This window comes from Protobothrops mucrosquamatus, unplaced genomic scaffold, assembly GCF_001527695.2.
Source record: "Protobothrops mucrosquamatus isolate PMUCROS unplaced genomic scaffold, P.Mucros_1.0 scaffold386, whole genome shotgun sequence".
Lineage (NCBI taxonomy): Eukaryota > Metazoa > Chordata > Lepidosauria > Squamata > Viperidae > Protobothrops > Protobothrops mucrosquamatus.
This window is the reverse complement of record NW_015386718.1, coordinates 185763-207244: the sequence shown is the minus strand read 5'-3', so window position 1 is coordinate 207244 and position 21482 is coordinate 185763. Positions and strand designations below refer to the sequence as shown.

The following is a 21482-nucleotide window of genomic DNA, read 5'->3' as shown; positions in this document are numbered from 1 at the left end:
GCTTTTTGTAACATATTTATTAAACTACAGCATACCTCAATGTCACCACTTTGCTTTCAAATTTCTAAAAAAATCTAGCATCCAAAAACATTATTTGGGCCAAAACAGCTCATTTCTCTTTCCTGTATCTACATGAGCTCAGAACCCATGTTTATATTATTCCCAACTAGTTGGGAGTAAAAGAAACAGCTATTCCATTCAATCTAAAACCTGACCTCTTAAGCAGTTTTCATATTCTCTAGCAGAATTACAAAGCTTGAAGTGATGTTAAAGATTATTTAGATAATCCCCAAAAATTATTTCTAAGGAGACTAATATAAGCGTTCCAACCAGGAGTATTGCCACTGATTATATTCAAAGTTGAGCGTTGCCAATATCCTAAGGAAATCTGTCTCCCCAGATATCTTTGCAATAGATGAGGAGTATACTGCTCAAAATTTCCAATTAGCATGGCCAAGAAACCAGAAAGACTGAATTGAACCACAGTAAGATGAGATAAGGGACTATACATCCTAAATATATTACCAATTATTGAAGAAACATTAAATGAAAAATAGCATTTAAGGCTAATAATGGCATAGAAATGCTTGCCAATTGTATACCAATGCATTCTGCAGACTGCAATTGCCATATGGGAGACATATACTTGCAAATAAATATTGGATTCATAGCAGCAGTGTATGGAAAACATAGCTTTCCAATTCCGATAGGTAGATGACTATAGGTGGCATCTTTCCCGTACTATCTGAATATTTGGTATGTCATGATCTGCCATCTATAGCATGAAACTCACTCTGAAGAGTATATAGATCTGAAAAGGTGATACCAGTTTTATAAAGCTGTTCCAAACAAAAGATAATGCAGTGAAGTCCAGAAGATTGTTGTAGGAAAACCTTTAAAACAAAGTTTCAAAATTATGATTCAGCTATAGAATATTTTCCCTGGAAAAAACAAATGAAAGTGATATTCTATTATCAGGATCAATCGTATTTGTGATTCTTTTTTTTCTTTTAACAAACCAGTTAAGCAACATGAATAAGAAAAACAACACAATGGCTGAAAGACTGGAATGATTTCCACAGCAACCATATTAGCCACAGATCCTAATCATCAAAATTTGTTTTGCAAACTTAGCTGGAACCAAACCAACAAAAACTGCTTCCCACTTTGTATTAAGTCAGCTTTATCAGACGGCTTCAGATAGCCATAATTTCTTTTGCAAGTTATTCATTCTACTGCTACTTTATGTTTTGCAGAGCTCACAATTTTCAAATAAAAAGAGCAGAAGAAGAAAAAATACTATGCTTATGACCTGAGCTAAATAAAATATTTGTTATACTATTTATTTATTAATACATTTGCTATCTTGGTGCAACAGTCCTCACATTCCTCTTAATTTTTATATGCATTGATTCCATGTAATTGTATCATAAAATAAAAAAATAAAACTATAAATGTAACTATTATAATATATTTTTAGCTTCTTTGCATATTTCCTATGGAAGAGAGACATATTAGTCTATAGTAGTAAAAAAATCAGAAGAAGTCTGATGGCCCTTTTTCCAACTAACATTTTATTAAAAGGCATAAGTTTCTGAGAGCTACGGCTGATTTTATCAGATGCATCAGATCCTGACTTTTTTGTATATTTCCCAGAAGCTTTAACTAAAGAGTAAAATAAACGTATATTTGTATTTCTAAGCTATTTTGCTTACGGTGTTTCTTTCTTGAAAGTAAGAATACATTGTTGCATAGAATATTAAACGTCTGTGCATATTCGGTGAGGTCCTGCAGAAAGTAATGAGAGTTACTGGCTTTAATGAAATCAGACCACTGTCCATCCCAGTATTGCCTGAATCAAGGATCAGTAACCTAGAGCCCCTCTCCTATTTAGGACTACACTCCTGTAAAGCCAGTTAGCAATGGCCAGGGATTTGGCAGTTATAGTCCATTAACAGAAAGCCTATTTGATGAAGTGGTGAGATACCAGAGCAGAACGCAGGAGATTGTGAATTCTAGTCCCATCTTAAGCATGAAGCCAGCTGCATAACTATGGGCCAGTCATTGTCTCCCAATCACAGGAATCAGGTTATGGCAAAATACTTCATTTTATCAAAAGAATTGCAGAGGCCAGTCCATGCAGTTTCCAGGAGTCAACACTGGCTCAAAGGCACCTCACCCTACTCCAAAAAAGGCCTCCATAACTAGTAGGAGATATCAGGTTGCATACCTGTCATCTAGGCTGAGTGATTTAGTGGGTTTATTCATACAATCTCTATGCTTTCTGCTTACTCCGGATTGTCCTGGGATAATGCTACTCTATTACATGCTACTGCAGCAACTGCAGTGAAGACTCAATTTAGTTGTGGCAAACTCCATGTGGAAATGATTGTATTTTGTAAAGCTAGCATAATATTTTAAAGAATCTCAGATTGTGGCCCAGCCCATGACCAAAGCTTCTGTCTGCAGTTTCTCTTTCTAGCAGAATTAGTCATATAATGTTGATCCAACATGTGACATGGAATCAAAATCATGTCCAGCAATGTACAAAAATTATTTTAGCAATAGAACTGGCAATCCCTCTTTCTCATTTGTTTCCTTTGTAGACTCTCAAAATCTGTTCAAAGGACTGAAAGACTTTCTAAAGTAGATTTAGGGAATGAAAAAAATTGTGGGTAGGAAAGAGGGACAGAGGAAATGTATCAGATGAATATGGAAGAGGAGCAAGTCTTACCTGGTTTTAAAGTGGACCAGTTCTAAAAAAAATCTGAATAGCTGTGACAGAGATCTTTGGGGGGAAAAACCCTTATGCTAACTACTATCATAGCATTGGATTTAGAAAGATACAAGCTTGTCATTAACAAATCCTCTTACAAAAACCGCAGTAAGGAGCAATAAACCTTGCTAATATTTTTATCTGCCTAGTTTATAATTATTTGGAACTCTGGCAAGGTATACATCAATGTAAACATCCTGTAAAGCTGTTTGTAGTAAGATTAGAAATATTTCTACCTATAATATCCTACTGTTGTTATGAACATTAAGAAAGCATTTATTGTAGAGCATGTATAATGATCATGATGACTAAAGATTTTTTTGTACTAAGGACTCCTACCAGTTTAGGAATCTGACATAGTAAAATATACCATAATCTGCAAAATTCAGAACAGTAACAGCACTTTCTATTACTTCTTCACATTTTTAGCCCTGCAAAAAAGTTCAGATTCTACTACTTTGCAAAAGACTGTAAGGGAAGGTGCTATTTATATCTCTGAAGGTAAATTTTTACTGGATCATAGTACATCACTCAGAATCACTTTTCATAAGATTGACAGTCATATAAATTGGATTAAAATTGGCAGTCATATAAATTGGATTAAAAATAAAAAAAATATTTTTCCTTCTCTTATTGGAGGGAGGCAGTCTTAGCACCCCAGGATAAACAAACTGGATAGATCAGTTCTACATAAACATAACATTTGGTTGAAGATATTCCTTATAGAGAATGTTAGAGAAGTCTATCTTGGGGAAGTCTCCTTTAGATAAAGTTTTAGAACAATAATGTCTAAAAATCTATAAAATATGTCAATGCCTCTATCACAGTGGTTCTCAACCTTTTTAATGCTGCGACCCCAACCGGTCGTAAGTCCTGGACTAAACCGGTCGTAAGTCGAGGACTAAACCGGTCATAAGTCGAGGACTACCCAACCGGTCGTAAGTCGAGGACTTTCCCTGCCCGGGAGCGCCGTGCATGCGTGGTTCCGCCCCCTGCGCCGGCCGAGGCGTAGCTGGCAAGCGGCAGAGACGGAGCAGGCCGACCACCAGCTGGCCCAGCCCAAGGGAGGTAAGGCACCCGCCGGAAAAGGAAAAAAAAATGGCGGACAAAAAAAAATGGCGGACAGCCTTGCTTGGCGACCCCCATGAAATGGTCGATCGACCCCAAATGGGGTCCCAACCCACAGGTTGAGAACCACTGCTCTATCAGTTTCCCCATGTGTCAATAAGTGCAGAAGGTACGATATGATCAGTTATTACTACGTTCTTTTCTTTAAATGGAAAACTCTTGCTAACTTATTTCTAAAGCAAGTGAAGAATGCACAGTGGGTTTCATTGCAATGTCAATATGCAGGAAGTTTGATCTATATTTATTTATATAGTAGATATTATAATGCTTTATCTCTTTTCTTATCAGCAAGATCTCAATCTCTGTTTTAAGGAAACAGAAACGATGAACCATTATCCTTAGTAAAAGTTCAGCTAACAGGTTGAACTCTTCATGTTCTATTCTCTATTTCACGTTCTATTCTCACTTTATGGATGTAGAGAACAATGAACTAAAATGGAAAAATGTACTGTTATTACTGATGGTATATCAATATAGTTATGGACTTAAAAACTTGCCAGTCTCATAACTAATGGAAAATATAAATTATAAATCATGACAGTAGGTGGGTCGACATGGTCTTAAACTAATGCACAAACAGAATTATTTTTTAATGTCCGAGGACCAAAGAAAATTAATTTTGCTTCATTTTTTATGTAAGTACCATTTATTTGATAACAAGTACATCAGAAATGCCCAGAATAAGTAATTTGATTCACAACTGCTCTAAGGCTACACTCCTCATTAACTGTCTTTAACGGTAAATGCTACAGATGTTAAAGGGAAGTACTTTTAAGTAGTTGATTAGATGACATAAAAATTGTAAATCTCACTGGACTCAGCACAACTAATGGTCTCTGAACCGTGCCTAATGGCTTATGTGGATTTACATTATAATGCTGAAAAAGTTATTAGCAATATTTAGAAAAAAATATTTTGTAACTCCTCATATTGATTAGTACAGTGGTTAGAATGCAGTATTGCAAGCTAATTCTGCCCACAGCTAGGAGTTTGATCCTGATTGGCTCAAGGTTGACTCCGCCTACCATTCTTCTGAGGTCAGTAAAATGAGGACCTGGATTGTTGGGGGCAATATGCTGATATTGTAAACTGCTCAGAGAGGGCTGTAAAGCACTATAGAGCAGTATATAAGCCTAAGTGCTATTGCTATCAATATGATAGCCAGTTTTGCCTAGTGATTAAAGCTCCGGGTTAGAAGCTGCCTGGAGGCATCCTGCCTTAGGCATGAAAGATCTCTCTCAACCCAACTTACCTCACAGGGTTGTTGCTGTGGGGAAAGTACATGGAGGAAGGAGTGTGTGTTCATTGGATTGGATTATTTATAAAAATAATAAAGACAGGATATAAATAAATAAATTAATGCACATGGTATCTTATAAATAAACAACAGAAGAACTTTTACCAAATTAATCTTCATCAGCATAGTAAAAGAATCAAAATTTTCATATTAAATTTGCTCCAAGATAATTAGAAGGGGAAGTCATACTTTTTATGTTTTGATAATGTGCACAAGAATGACAATTTATATAATCTCTAAAAATCTATTTTTCTTTAATGTTCAAGAAAACATAGAATTCTTCTTCCATGAAATGCTCCTGCAAGTAGTTTTGGAGTTCAACACTTTTTATTATTGAAATTCAAATTCAGGGCCATTACACTAACTAATAATGTTGAGAATTACTCAGACATAAGTAACCTGGAATTATGCATACAACTGTCATCCAAATCTTGCAGGACTAATTATATGAGTAACAATGATGGAACATTTAGAAAGTGAAGATCTCTGAGATCAGAACTAACAATAATCATGCCCAGTCAAGGTATTTTTAAAAATTAAAGCAACAGCAAAGGAATTACTGTGGGTTTATTTTATATTGCTCTACCACTGCAAAATCTATCAGCAGCTACCTGAATTCTTCCTTTTTCCCAGTTGCAAATTAGAATCAGCACAATTCAAGGAACAGGTGGGTATCGTTCAACATGCACAGCCATGCATGTTTAAGGATGAAGAGATATCCCACAGAGATGAACAGATGGCTACAAGGTCAAACTAGGACAAGAACAACAAATGGCTGTTTAGTGGCCCCTTAAGGCCACTGGCTTTTCAGGCTGTGCAGAGACATTATGACTTGTGCTAATAACTAAAGCCCATAAATTCTCATTTCACAAAGAAAGAGAAAGAATAACCCCACTTTTAAGAGTGAGGTTATACATAAGATACCACAGGATAGTAAAAAGTCCCCTTTTTTCTTTCTTCCCTATCATACCCCTTCCTGTCTTCTGAGTTTTAGACATGCCAATTATCAAGGGAAATAGTCACAAAACTATGTGAAATCTGTCTTGCTGCAGCTCCTCCTTTCTTTGATGAGATTTGGCAACAGCTGAAAGTTCAGTGCATCCCTGTGGGCTGATGAATTTGGTGGCTGTATCCTTGGAGACCCTGATATTTACAATCAAATAAAAAAGGAAACAATGAAAAAAATGAGGAAATTAAAAAGCAGATATATTGCCTTTTAAGTATGACAATTCCATTCAGAAAGTGTAAGTAAATATTGCAATCCATCTGTCTTAGTGCAGTAAAGTACTCATTCCAATACTGCACAAAGAAAAAAGTTTTGGGTAACATTCTTATTGTTACCCATCACAAAGCCAGCTGGGTCACCTTGGGCCAGTCAGTGTCTTTCAGCCCTAGGAAGAAGGCAATGGCAAACCACTTCTGAAAAAGAAAACTGCAGGGGCTAGTATAGGCATTTGCCAGGAGTCAAAAATGTGAAGACACAAATATAGTAAAATATAATAAAATAACCTTACATAATCTGAAGTTTCAACCTTTAAAATACAACTTTAATGTATGTAAGTGGCGATAATGATACTTTATAAGCAAGTCTACTTGTGGGGCTTACTAATGAATGTACTATTGACTTCCCAGAGTACTATTTAAGAGCAGCAGTTTTCATCCATGTATATTTTTGTTAATAAATACACAATAGTAATTGTGGCATAATGGAAAATAACAAATTATAATCTATAATACTTCTCTTACACCAATTTTAAGGAGAACAATTTTGGTCTGGGGAATCTGGAATGCAAAAATTGCCATTCAAGTAGGTGATACAGTAAATATTTTTTGGAAGTGATCATTGTGACTCTCTCCTGCCTATCAGTCCAGACACTGAGTAGGTTAGATCTCTTTTTGAACAGAAAATCATGGGCAGGGATCAGTAGATCTCCTAATCTTCTTCTTCTTGCTGACAGCCATCTAGATGTCCTAAAAAACAGAGGGGACTTGACATACTATATAGTTATACTCTTCTTTCAGCTGTTCTGATATAGGAAGATCCCGTATTTAGAACTTCCAAGCCAGTGTTTCTTAACCTTGACAACTTTAAGACATGTGGGGTTCAATCCCCAGAATTTCCCAGCCAGCATGCGAGCCAGGGAATTCTGGGTATTGAAGTTGACACATCTTAAAGTTGGTAAGGTTGAAAAACAATGCTCCAAGCTCTTGCCACTATGGACAAACTGAGTCTCTTGACTGTATCTTTCTTTGTGGCTGTTCCAACCTGTTCTGGTCTCTCCATTCCTCACAAGGTTGCCAGATAACACAGGTCAACTTTGTTTTTTTATTACTTTGTATTGTCAATCCCCTTCAATATACAAAGTTGCTCTATTTTCTGCAACCACATGTGAAACTCATAGGAAAACTGAGTACCAGTAAGAACAATTTGATCAAACAAAGATCACACCCATGTATCTGTAGCACTGATGATTATCTCATATGTATAACTTTGCCATCAGTGTTTTTATTCATGAAATTTCCTAGAGTGGCATATTAGAGTAAAAAAAAAAACACACTGATGAAATCCAATGAAAAAGTGTGGAAGTACCAAACTGAATGAAGCAAACATGGGAAATCATGGATCTGATCCATACCCTTCTGTATATATCCACAACTCTATTTGTCCAATGGCATTTTGTGGTATTTGTGCTTGCATGCAGAGTAACGTACACTTCCCATTTCCATCAGTCACTCCCATCTTCTCCTACCAGCCCCACCCTACCTAGTAATACTAATACTATCAGTTATTGCAATATAATAAATGGCTCTGAAACATGCCAAACCTTCCACCCACCACTTTGGCTCTCACAATCTTCTAGCGTTGCCAGCTTTTGTTTTTGGCAGTCCTGCTGGTATACCTTTAAGAGTAGCACCTCACACAAAAATAAGCAGGTGAAACTTTTCTTACTGGTCAAGGTATACACTGTAGCAGAAGTAAGTTTCTCTTGCAACATTTCTGTATATCTGGCCATAGTTAAATTTAAAATAGGCATAGCAAACATCCTCCCAATTCCTATCCAATCCTAACTATATTCTGTCAATTCCATGTTTTTTCCCAGACATCCATACTGTGTCCCCAGCAACTTACCCCAAAAGGAAAATAAATAAATCCTGATTAAAATGCAAAAAAAAACCAAGGAACAGATAAGCCAGTTTTGTAAAAAAAATACCACAACCTTTATTTTGGTGATAAAATGTCTAACAGCGAGAGAAACAGAAAAAGGATTGTACTAAAGATGAATAATAAAGGTGTGTCTTTTGAAGCTTGGATAAAAATTACATATGCCAAATATGTGACTGGCTTGTTCTGTTCGTTCTAGCTTATTCTTCCTATGGCTTTGCTGGAGACCACCAGCCTTTTCAGGTCGTAACTGCTCAAATCTATAACTAACAAACCCATAACTACTCCACCATGCTAGGGTTGAGTCATAGCTGCTTCCTTTTCCCCACCACTTTACTGAACTCAGTTGCCCAATATTGGGTAGAGACTGTAATTGGGTACCATCAGCAAGCATACTAATGATATTGAACCCCATGCCACCAGATGCCCTCTCCCAGTGGCTTATGTTAAATATGAGTTGGGCAGGAATACAGTCTCAACCCATTCTGTGGATCCTCCATCTCCAGTGCTGGAGAAACCAGAGCCCTGAGGCATGCCCCATAGCAGAGGTGACACGATCAACATTACCCTCAAATTTCTCATGTCTACACAGATATCTAACGACAATCTTCAGCCCTGACAGTATTGTGATGATTTCCTGAAAAAAAATGCTTAAGGAAGGGTAGAAAGCTACCTTAAAGTAATGTGGTTGTGTAACAATCCTAAGAAGATAGCTTTATGTGAGGTATTAAAACTTCTCACCCCAAAAGGTACAAAGCCATACTTCTTTTATTAGATTTATGACAGCAATAATATTCATTAAAACATCTGCCAAGTTATTCTCCTTTCCAAGTTTGATTATCTGTCTGCTACTTGGTGGTGAGCTTTAACTAACCAGATGCAAGATGTGTGAAAGCCATTCAGCTTGAATTTATTCTTAAGAAGTACCATCTGTCTGAAAAAGAGCTATTAAATATAGGCTCCTTGTCTGGGCTGCAATACAATTCTGTGGCTGGACGTTATTAATTGCAACCTGACTAACAGGTGCTTGCCAATTTCTTTATATTCTTAGTATAAGAAAGACTTAAATTTCCCCCTGGCTGGAAAGGTAACATTTTCTTTCAACTGCAAGTTACGAGAAGTGTATGATGGAAACCCATCATTTTGGGATAAGATTGGAACAATGGATTCCTTTTATTGAGTCTTTTTTTTTAAAGATATCTGTGTTTGAAATTGTGATATATGGTATGAAATCATTGTTCTATACTCTACTCACCTGTGATTATATTTCTTACACCAGCTGCATTTTCAATTAAGCAAAGCAATTCAGTATGAGCAGATGTACAGAACTTTTTGATTATCACTGGCTTGCACATAAGATCATCCTCGACCATATTCTTTGAAGGATGGACTAAGTTTTATCATGAAGGGTACAGATCCTTTCCCTAATGCAGTGGTTCTCAACCTTTTTAATGCTGCGACCCCAACCGGTCGTAAGTCGAGGACTAAACCGGTCGTACGTCGAGGACTAAACCGGTCGTACGTCGAGGACTACCCAACCGGTCGTAAGTCGAGGACTACCCAACCGGTCGTAAGTCGAGGACTTTCCCTGCCCGGGAGCGCCGCGCATGCGTGGTTCCGCCCCCTGCGCCGGCCGAGGCGTAGCTGGCAAGCGGCAGAGACGGAGCAGGCCGACCACCAGCTGGCCCAGCCCAAGGGAGGTAAGGCACCCGCCGGAAAAGGAAAAAAAAATGGCGGACAAAAAAAATGGCGGACAGCCTTGCTTGGCGACCCCCATGAAATGGTCGATCGACCCCAAATGGGGTCCCAACCCACAGGTTGAGAACCACTGCCCTAATGGCCCCTTCATGAAGTTCCAGACTGTCTCCTCCTCCTTCAAAGAAGTCACAAAAGACACATTTCCTTTTTTTCTGTCTGCTACACTGTCAAATCTTTTTCACTAGATTTATTAAACTCTGTTTAACCAGCAAGACTTTTCAACCTAGTGCTTTAAAAAAAAAAAGGCCAATTTTTTTTGCAAGTTTCTTTTAAAAAAAAAAACTTCACTAAAAGAATATAACATCCAGTGTAAAGCTTCTAAAAGATTTTCATTTTTACTATCATCTACTTAACACATGGCTGGCTCAGGAATTCTGGGAGTTGAAGTCCATAGTTTGTAAAGTTGCCATCATTGCCTATCTCTGATCTTACAGCAAAAACTTAACAAAATTAAGTTGAAATGAGCCTCATTAAGCATTAATTAGCTTGTTACTAGGATTACATTTTCACAAGCAGAGAAAAACACTATCTCCCAAATCCTAAAACTATGGGCCATGATCAATGGGACAGTGACAAATTTCTTTAGAATTTGCTGAACACTTTAAAGAAAAAGATCATGTTGCTTCTGGGGCGAAAGAAATTTGATCTTGGAGGATGTCACTTAAATTCCCTTATATACTGAAAGAGCTCACTGAATTCATTATTGAGTTATGCTGACTAGATGCACAAAAATGAGGAGGTATACACTAATCACTTTTCCTTCTGCTATGTGCTTGGAACATGTGAACACAGATCAATTGATGCCAAGTTTATCCAAGCAAAAGATAAATTTGATTCTTTAACAGGCCACTTAAGAGATCTGTAAAAGACATACATTATGATGGACAGCCTGGCATATGTGCAATCCAGTGACTCTTTCGTATATTTTCAATTCACCAAGAGTTAATTCCCTTCTTGTCTAATGCCCTTTAATATTAAATAACTTGCAAAACATATTGTTAGAGAAATTCCTTATATACCCTCAAATAAGATTATTCCGTCCAACTATTTGACAAACATGTATGATGCCTAGGAAACAATTAATGGCAAGCATTGGCAAATCTTCATATATTTTAATCTTTATGAGTTTCTTTAAAATTAAACCACCTGTAAACAGAAATAGAGAAAGTATTTTAATAGTTTACTGGCTTATCAGAATTAGTATATATTTGTATATGAATTTTTGTCACTTTCTAAAGCCTTTTTGCGGTGTTGTGTGGAGGAGATAAAGTGGGTTCTATCTAAAAATTAACTCATGTCCTTTCTGCATTTTATGAGTTAGGATTTCATTCCCGTTATGATTTCATAAAAGTCAAAGGCTGCACCTTAACATCAAGAAAACAAAGATAATGACAACTGTAGAAAACACACATGACAGAGTGCAATGCACACAATGACACCATCGAAACAGTAAAGGAATTCATCGTCCTGGGCTCTAAAATCAATCAAAGTGGTGACTGCAACCCTGAGAAAGTGTATAGTCCTTGGAACAACTGCAATGTCTGGCATGAATAACATCGGCCTCACAACCAAATGCAGATTAGTTAATGCAATATTTTTTCCAAATGCTACTTATGGTTGCGAAACCTGGACTCTGAAAAAGGCAGATAGGAGAATGGTGGACGCCTTTGAACTGTGGTGCTGGAAGCGACTATTACACATCCATGGACTGTAAAATTAACAAACAAAGAAGTCCTAGATCCACCCTCCCCAAAAATATCATTGAAGCCAAGATCGCCAAACAGAACCTGTCATACTTTGGTCATGTGATGAGAGCCGACTCACTTGAAAAGTCAATCATGCTGAGAGTGATCAATGGAAAAAGGAGAAGGCGCTGCTCTAGTACCTGCTGGCTGTAAAGGATGACATCAGGATGATCATGGCAGATCTGAAGGAGGCAGTTGGAGTTACAGGGGCATGGAGAGTACTGATCCATAGAGTGGTAGAGGGTCGGACATAACTGAATGGTTGATGACAATGACGATGATTTTATTCATGTTTCCCAAATGTTACATAAGGAAATGGAATAGACATACTATAATCATAATTAAAGACAGGGCTATTTGGTGGAGGAGGACATAAACAATTAAGATGGTGGCCACATTTATGTGATCAAAGCCCAGCCCCTTTTTATATGTGTCACATGCATAGCATTCCTAAAAGGAGTGGGGCATCAATCTTAAATCAAATCATTATCTTGACAATTTTGACCTCCACATCCCCTGGCAACCTATCCCTGACCTCCTTCCAGATTTTTGGTTATCCTATTTGCAGCTTGGTCTATCTCCCCACTTTCAATTCTCTCTGCTCTACATCTGAATGCAAGCTGACCTCTCCATTTCAAAGGTAATTATTTGGGTGAGGAAGACCACTTCTTCCTTATAGGTCAATAGCTTATCCGGTTGGGCATTGACAAAAGTACACACAATTCACTTGCTGCTAATCTCTGCAGTGAGTGTGACATGTACTGTGGCAGCATAGCTGGCTGAGAAATTCTGGGAGTTTAAGTCCACAAACCTTAAAGTTGCCAACTTTGGAGATCCCCTGGTCAAGACCTACGGCTATTGCCATGTTGCTCTCCCTTCCTTTCTGTACAGAGTGTTGTGGACATGCCAGTCAATATGCCATATTAGGAATAAGAGCCTACAAACTGAGAAACAATTTTCTTTAGGCACTGAAGAAATGAGAGATTTTCTTTGGCTCTAACCCTTGATTACCTTTCCTTCCTCTTCTGTTTCCTGTGTACAAAGCCTCGGTGCTCTTGTGCTGACAAACCTCATGGTACATGAACATGAAAATATTTTCTACATTCATATCAACAGAGAAATGAAATGAGTCGCCTCAGGCTGTACAGGATGTTAGTGGGAGGGCAGGATTTGAAACCCCAAATCTTAAATTCCCAGAACAGAAGAATCTTTTTCCTCCTTTGAAATAACACGGAGGAAAGAACTGAATATCTGAAGAGGATTATGTTTAGTAACACTGCTTTTAGGACAAGGTATGAAGTACTCTGCCAAGCATTACCTCACCAGACCAATTAACCACCACCTTTGATTAGCCACTCTTCTCAAACATTTTTAGCACTTTCTAGGTGTGTCAGCTCATCTCACTCTTCAAGCATTTAGAAATCCGTGTGATAACTGGAGGCTGCTATGGTAGCCAAACACTCAAACAAGCGAAGAGCAAACATGTAGGAGTATGAAACTACAAAAAAAAAATGTGTAGGTGACTTCTTGTACTTTCACTCTGAAGAACAACGTACGAAAGGTGCCCCCATGTAAACAGGTGATAACCATCAGATCACTGCTGGGGGACAATGATTCTCAGAAAGGAGAAGTAGTTGAACTAAGTACAAAGTGAGAATTAGTGCGCCACTTAAGTAGATATAACGATACCACAACCATCTGATATGGCAGCAAGAATATTAAACTTCCCTACTAATTCACCTAGAAGGGTGATATTTAGGCATGTATGCTCAGCCAGAACATGTTCAGAATTTTACTACTGTACACTGAATAAGAGTGATGAAGGAGAATAATGTCTACCTTCAAAACTATTGAACCAACACAAAAATTAATTATGGGAAACAAATAGGGACTGATGTAATATGAAACAAGACAAGAGAGGGTATTAACAGCAGAGGTAACATTTAATGCCTCCCCAATCCTGTGTTAAGGTACATTTCTGATGATTTCTTTTATACTCACTCATAAAATGAATGTAGGAAATGGTCATAGACTCACCCATGATGATACAGCCCTGATCTATTTTCATGGTTAGATCGTTTTCTTCTTGTAGCCCAGTTTTGGGGAGCTTAAATATTATCACCACTACTGTGACTAGAATTTCTTTGTCCAACTGTTTCTTTCTAACTCTATTTTAATAATATTTCGGAAGGAAAAGCATTGTATTTGTTGTGTTCTGCTAAGCTCTTTGCCCAGCCCCTGTCTTGGCACCACCTCTTCTGGGTTATTTGGTTCTTTAATGACAGTTTACAGATTTCCTTTCCCCCCCCCCCCAGAAAATGCCCATGATGGCATGCATTACAAGGTCTGCATGTTCGTATTTCTTGAGGGGCTTAATTTTACGTGTAAGCTGGGCCAACTGGGTTACCCTTGGCCTGGTACATCTCTAGAGGGTGTGAATGATCAGATACTACAGGTAGTCCTCGACTTGCAACAGTTCATTTAGTGACAGTTCAAAGTTACAACAGAACTGAAAAACGTGACTTATGGCCGGTTTTCAGTTATGACCTATGCAGCATCCCCATGATCATGTGATCAAAATTCAGATGCTTGGCAATTGACATGTAGTTTTGACAAATGCAATGTCCCAAGATCATGTGGTCACCTTTCTGTGACCTTCTGACAAGCAAAGTCCATGGGGAAGCCAGATTCACTTATCAACCGGGTTACTAATTTATCAACTGCAGTGATCCACTTAACAACTGAGGCAAGAAAGATCATAAAATGGGGCAAAACTCACTTAACAAATCTCTCACTTAGCAACATAAAGTTTAGGCTCAATTGTGTTCAGAAGTCAAGGACTACCTGTATTCACTAGTAGAGGACAAGCCTGCCCAAATAGGCGAAAAGTACGAGGGGTGGGTGGGAAGGTAACCCTTCAAAATCCTGTTATATTTCACACAAAACAAGCACATCATCTGTCGCTTGGAATGAAAAACAGGAGGAAGTTTGGTATCATTCCACTGATCGGAATTTTGCTTTCCTTTTTTCCTTCCGGCATTTCCCTTTTTTCTTTTCCACAATTCTATCTAAATACAACATGCATCATGTTTTGTTTTATTTCCATACACCATAGAAAAAGACTGCGGGGAGGGGGTGGTGGTGGTGGTGGTTCCTGGATACATTTAACTCAATTAAATGTTGGCACTGCATTTTGTTTTTTTCCAATCACTGAGTGGAAATTTTAAATGTCAAATTGGCTATTGTGAATTCACGCCTCCCATCTACAATCTATCTCTCCTCACACATTTTAGGCAGCTAGCAAAATATATCCTAAGGAACAAGTGCACTGTATAAATTTCACTTTAAATATCACGTGTAAAATAAAGAGCAATACTGTGAGACAGGAAGAGAAGCAGTTGTTAATAGTGAACCATGCTAAGGGTAATTCATGCTATTATATTAGTAAAATCAAACTGGCACAAGTTTTGCTGGGTGTCTCCCTTGAATTTAGAATTTTCAACTGCTTTCAGATGATGAAGCTTGCAACATGAACAATAACAATGTTCAAAAATGCAACTTTCAATTTAAAACCAAAGGAGGCCCTGAGCTTTGTTGATGGTGATTGCAAACGCCAATCGAATTTGGAATTGCAATCTCTTAAATTGAAATGGCATATCCGTTGGAATCATAGGAATGCGAGGAATGAGGACATCTTCACCTTTGAAAGGTCCTGTCAAGATTGTTGCTTCTACGACGTTGCTCATTAAAGCATGTTTTTATGGTTTAAAGAGCATGTTTTTACCTGTCACAAGTGTGACATCTATATAATAGTAGGTATATAAAAACATGCGCGTATTTGAATGCAACGTTGTGTCAAAATTTCAAAGCAATCGGTGAAGAACTTTCGGAGATTTTAAGATTTTGAACAAACGAACATTTACATTTTTATTTATATATTTATTTAGTATTTTATACTAAAAAATATAATGAAATTGAATGTCCAATGGATATTTATGAGGAGGAAATTCTATCAGGAGGATATCACCATAGAAATTGGGATGGAGGAGACATTTTTTGGTTCAATTCTGTTTTTTATGACCTGTCCCAATTCCTATTTTATGCCCTTCAAGGAAGTCAAAATGCATTTATACAGAGAAATTAGTACTTTTGAAAAGTTTATGTGGAATATGATGCTTTGCAATTCAAAGCATGGATACAGAAATCTGTATATTGAAAATATTGTAATAAAAAGGCACATATTTGAGAAAGTACAAAATGTATCAGAAGGATATCACTTGCAAATAGCGCATATGCAAAAGAATGTATTCAAATGTGTACAATGTAGAAGCAGGAAGAATGCCCCTGTGTGTGTGTGTGTGTGTGTGTGTGTGTGTGAGAGAGAGAGAGAGAGAGAGAGAGAGAGAGAGAGAGAGAGAGAGAGAGAGAGAGAGAGAGAGAGAGAGAGAGAGAATTTACAAACAATACAGAAACAGGCAGAAATGAATCTACAATTAGGAATATGAGGGAATCTAATATAAAGAACTTTGCCTCTCCCTATTTATTTATGTATGTATGTATGTTTACATTTATCCTGCCTTTATTATTGTTTTTTTAATTAGGCGGTGAATATACCTAATACTCTTTTGTCCCCCTTCCTTTTCCCCACAACAACAACCCTGTAAGGATGGCCCAAAGTCACCTAGCTGGTCTTTCATGTCTAAGGTAGGACTAGAACTGGTTTCTAGCCTGATGCGTTACTTCATAGTTCATCTTGGGTTATTAGTTATGTCAATAAAGAAACATTATAGACTAGTTTACTTACACTGAATTATAAGGGGTGATGAGTCCCTTGACTAGTTTCTTGGAACCCCAAGCCTCAGATGAAAACTGTACCTCCTCTATAACAATACTTTCCATTCACTTTAGGTAGCAGACTAATTCAACAGACAACAATAAGGAAACACCAGATTCTGCATTGAACTGGCACCACCGAGGTTGGGCATATAGTTAGACCTTTCATATAATACCTATTCTGAAGAATTTCCAGGAGCAACCGGCGTACCTATCATAAAGTACGAAATACCCACTGAGCAGCTCTTGGTCGAACAAATAAGACTTTTTCCATCCACCAAAACAGAGTACATACTTACATTCAATATAAGGTCATTTTACTTGCCTTATTAAGGATGTTGGTTTTAAAAAAAATACACATGCTGCCAAGAATAATGCTATTACCTGCACCACTGGATGTCCCCCAGCAGACGCCTTGACAGCTCCTCGACTGCCTTCCGTCTCATAATGGGCTCGGTGATGGGACTTCGGCTGCACTTCAATCTGAAGTTCATAAGGTCCTGAGTGAGATGGCAACTGCCAATCCAAGGCAGGCAGAGATGGGCTATAATAGAGAACAGCAGGAATTAAATATTAACAACAGTTCTGCTATCATAAACCACAAGAATCTGGCACTATTACTTTAGAGGCCACTTTTAGCAGATCATCCGTCACCATCTTACATTTAAAATTTCATCAGTGGAGATAATGGTATGACATAAGTAATTTAAAAGGTAATGGTTATTTTATGAAGATTTATGGATGACACAGATTAGATAGGCCAAATGCTATCAGATGCTTAAACAAAATGGAAAACATTTTAAGCTTGGCTTAAAAAGAATTAAAAATACAATACATTAAGACATCAACCCATTAATCATAATAGATAAAGGTGGATTGTAAGATGTGGAAAAATACCCCCCCCTTAAAATTCAATTTTGTGCAGAAATAGCCTTTGGGGAATATCAGTACTTCAGTTCCTTCAGTTTGTATTCAATAAGCTTCACCTTTTGAACAAACTTGTCAGCAATAAAAATTCTTCTACTAACAATTTTTGAAAATCCCAATCAGCCCCACAAATTGACCCAGTGAAAGGTCTCTTTCCATTAACAGTATCATTTTACCGGGCAAGAATGTACAACTTGCAGGCTGAAGGTCAGACAGAAGACACAAAGGTTGGATCTGGCTTGCCCAATTATTATATTTTATGTAATATAAAGGAGAAATATTAAATACAATGAGAATAACATCAAATGGTTTAAATTAAATTGTAAGTCAATTTTAATTTAAATTTGCATGAACAAACTTGTGCTCCCTTCCCTAGGGAAACCAAATACTGACTGACTTCAGTTAACGATAATTCTCTACTCATTTGTGTGAATTATCAGTTAACGATAATTCTCTACTCTATCGGTTGGGTGGATGGGTAGCAGTCTTCAGTTTTCCAGTTATAGCTGACCTAGAATACCCAGTGGTTTTAACCAAACAACCAAAACTTCAGTGGTGAAGAATGTTGGTAGCTGTAATTCACCAACTTCTGAAGGGCCACAGATTCTCCATTTTAGTTTTACACGATTTTCAAGATACCATACAGTATTACAAGACTAACAAGCTTTCACAGAGGATCCCCCCTTAATATGTGGCTAACGGTGAATATACACCACTAATATACTATAGAATATTAATTGGATTTTTTTCCAGTGGCTGTTCTAAGCACAGATCAATCTTCCTTATGCTGCTCCCAAGCTTGCTACATTAATCCAGAATTGAATGATGCTTCTACGTGCATTCATTCAAATGCAAACAAATGTCTAGCATACTATGTCAAGATTGGAAGAAAATGGATTCACAGTCATTTGAGTGTCTCCTTATTCAACATGGGGAGAGCAGGTTCCATAGTTAAAATATCTTCAGTTTTGTTTAAAATATGCATAGGTAGCCATGTCTAAACTAAACAATATCAGAAAGGATACCAAGCAAATGGAATGGAAAATATGTTCCATAACCAAGAAGCCACAACTAAGAAAGCTTGGTCCCTCATCACAGAAATACTTTGACTCATACTCTAAGAAGAATTTAAGAAAAAAGCAATCTCCTATTAGAATCGGCATTTCTTGCAATAATAAGATCCCCCACCCAGCTTTTTCAGGTTTTATAGGTCAAAGGTTTTATGTGTATAGCGTACGAGCCTTCTTGTTCTTCAAATTCCTGATTTCTATGGTGGCTGTCTACATCGAAATCTTTTTCGCAGTCTTTCCTTTTTCAATAGAATTTCATGATTGCATTCTTCCCACGGCCCATGGGAATGTGGTATTTAGTAGCCTGCATATAGGTGACTGATTTAGACTTCTTCTTTAAGCATAACTGGAAAATTACAAAGATTCAGTCCAGTTCATGCAATGCTTTGTTACATATGCCGTCATTTGAAACATTCCTGGATAATTATCTGGAGAGATCCCGCTCGACTACACAACAATTTATATAATATAAAGCAGCTGTATATCTCCTGGTGATGATCACTATATATTATGAAACAGATGCTTCTATTCTTTAGCCAGTTCATATATGAGATGGGTTTTCTCCCCCCCCCCAACCTCCACCCCTCAGAGGACAAAATATATATCAGATTATGACATGTGTATGGTATTTCTTTCTTAAAAGCACTAATCCATCAATCAACAAAATGGTCCACGTGCTTTAAATTTTAAAAAGAGGAAAAAAAGAATAAAAATAGAAACTAACCTCAAAATCTGTGTATACACGTGAGTTTATGCCCACACACACACACTTCATTATCTCTGTTTAGATCTCCGAACCATACCAGAGACCTTGATTAAAAGGAGAGTTGCTGATTTTGTAGAAAGCAGCCACACAGTTCACATTTAATTAAAATTCTAATGTAAGCGTGGATGAATAACAACACTAAATTGGTAATCATATTTGGAGTAGCTCCACTGGAATTAATTGGGCCCAACATGACTAAGTTAAACTTCATTGGTTTTAACAAGTATCCTTCAGGGAAGGGCAGACTTCAGAATTGCCCATCTTTGTTTTCATAAGAAGGCTGAAATGCATCATCTAGAGACTAATGCAGAAGACATTCAGTTAGAACGAAATGACTAGAATGAGTCCAAGAACTGGAGATTAGATCTGAATTTGAGAAGTGAATAGAGTCCAGTTCTTCTGCACAAATATCCACTTTGGTTTATATGAAGCTTTCCTGGTTTCAGTACTATAATTTAGGACAAGACATAATGTCACTTTATTGTTGGTATTGTCAAACATTTGGGAGTCAGACAACTTCACTCATTTCGTACAAATCTTTTAGAGGACTATCAGCTGACCCTAAATGACTTTCTCCTCTAAGTTTTATGGTTGTGCAGCATTTGAGTTTGGAAGCTGTGTGCTCCTGAAAGAAGACTTTTTTTCCACTTTGAACATGAAACCCAAGCCCAGTCCAAGAAGGTATTTTAAGAGTACATCTAAAATACAGCATATGCATGAAGCAAATGTGATTGTATAATCCTGTATTGAGACTGACTGCAGTGTCCTGCTGGTTTTTGCTAAGGGAAATGTGGGTTTTCTAGTTGTTCAGGAGCCTTGGAAGATTTTCATTTAATTCAGCTGGGTAGATAATTCAGATGCGGTTTAGTAAGAAAAAGCTGCAAGATACATTACAAATCATGTTGATCACCACTCAACTATTTATGATATTACAAGTTTTCTTACAGGACAGAAGGAGAAGGCACAAAGATAAATAGATGTAAAGAACTTCAAATTAAACAGAACAAAGATAGCCACTACTGCAATAATCAAAAAATGCCAATAACACAATGATAGTAGAATAAACTGATGAGATAGCAAAATGGGGGGGGGGGAAAGTCACAAACAATTTCTTGTGTGCCATGACAAACAATAAAATAACTTCACTGTGATTATTTCAGGCACATGAAAGTAGTTCTCATTGTTGAACCTTCTGGCAGATAAGGTGCACATTTTATCCTATGGGATCAGGCTATTCTGCTGACTGTTTATCATCTAATGAGAAATGTAGCAGAAGAACTTTTGAGCTAAACAACTCTGAGAGCAGCTAAATGTCCTCTCCAATCCATGTGTTCAAAGTATAGAGCAGGGGTAGGCAACCTTGAAAAGTGAAAACATTCTGGGGAAAAAACCCTACATTGAACACATTAATGTGATTCAGTACCAACGGTACCATATTTGTTGTAGATGATGCAACTGAGTATGAAAAGAAAGCAGGTCCTTTGCTTCTGACCAGCAATATATCAGAGATTTTGGTAAAAACATACCAGTCAGTTCATCTTCTCATAGTAAATAAGAATGTTTGAACAGCTGATCTCACGATACTATGCAGAAAGAGAAGCAACATTCACAGAAGTGTCAGCACTTCTAAACCACTAAATCACTCCATTCCAAAAATAAACAATTTAAAATGCCTAGAGGGTCATAACCCTATTTGAATTAAATATCAATCTAATATGAAGATCCATATAAGTGTATTTTACTAGTTTCTACACTGGTCTTCTTACAAGTACCATTGAATGCATCAGCACCTGTTTCTAAATTAACATACACTGTGTAACTGCAAAAGAGGTCTCTTTGGATTCTGGAATAAATTTATCTTGTTCTCAACAATATGGGGAGAGGTATCTCCTCATTTCTTCAATGGGTAAGAAAAATATAGCTTGTACCTTCTCACTGACATTTCAGTTTATTCTTTCCTTTACTGTATTCTTTCCTTTCCAGCCCTTGCATTAAGAAAGGAACATAAGGCTGAGCTTA

The 21482-nt window shown here is 37.3% G+C and overlaps 1 protein-coding gene across 1 annotated transcript in view; it reads right to left on the bottom strand.

Moving 5' to 3' along the window:
• Positions 1-21482, bottom strand: part of NFATC1 (nuclear factor of activated T cells 1) — a 120120-nt gene that overhangs the window by 84288 nt on the left and 14350 nt on the right. The window contains exon 3 of the mRNA XM_015815924.1: positions 17085-17244. Coding sequence (XP_015671410.1) covers positions 17085-17244 — 160 coding nt within the window. The remainder of the gene's footprint in view (positions 1-17084; positions 17245-21482) is intronic.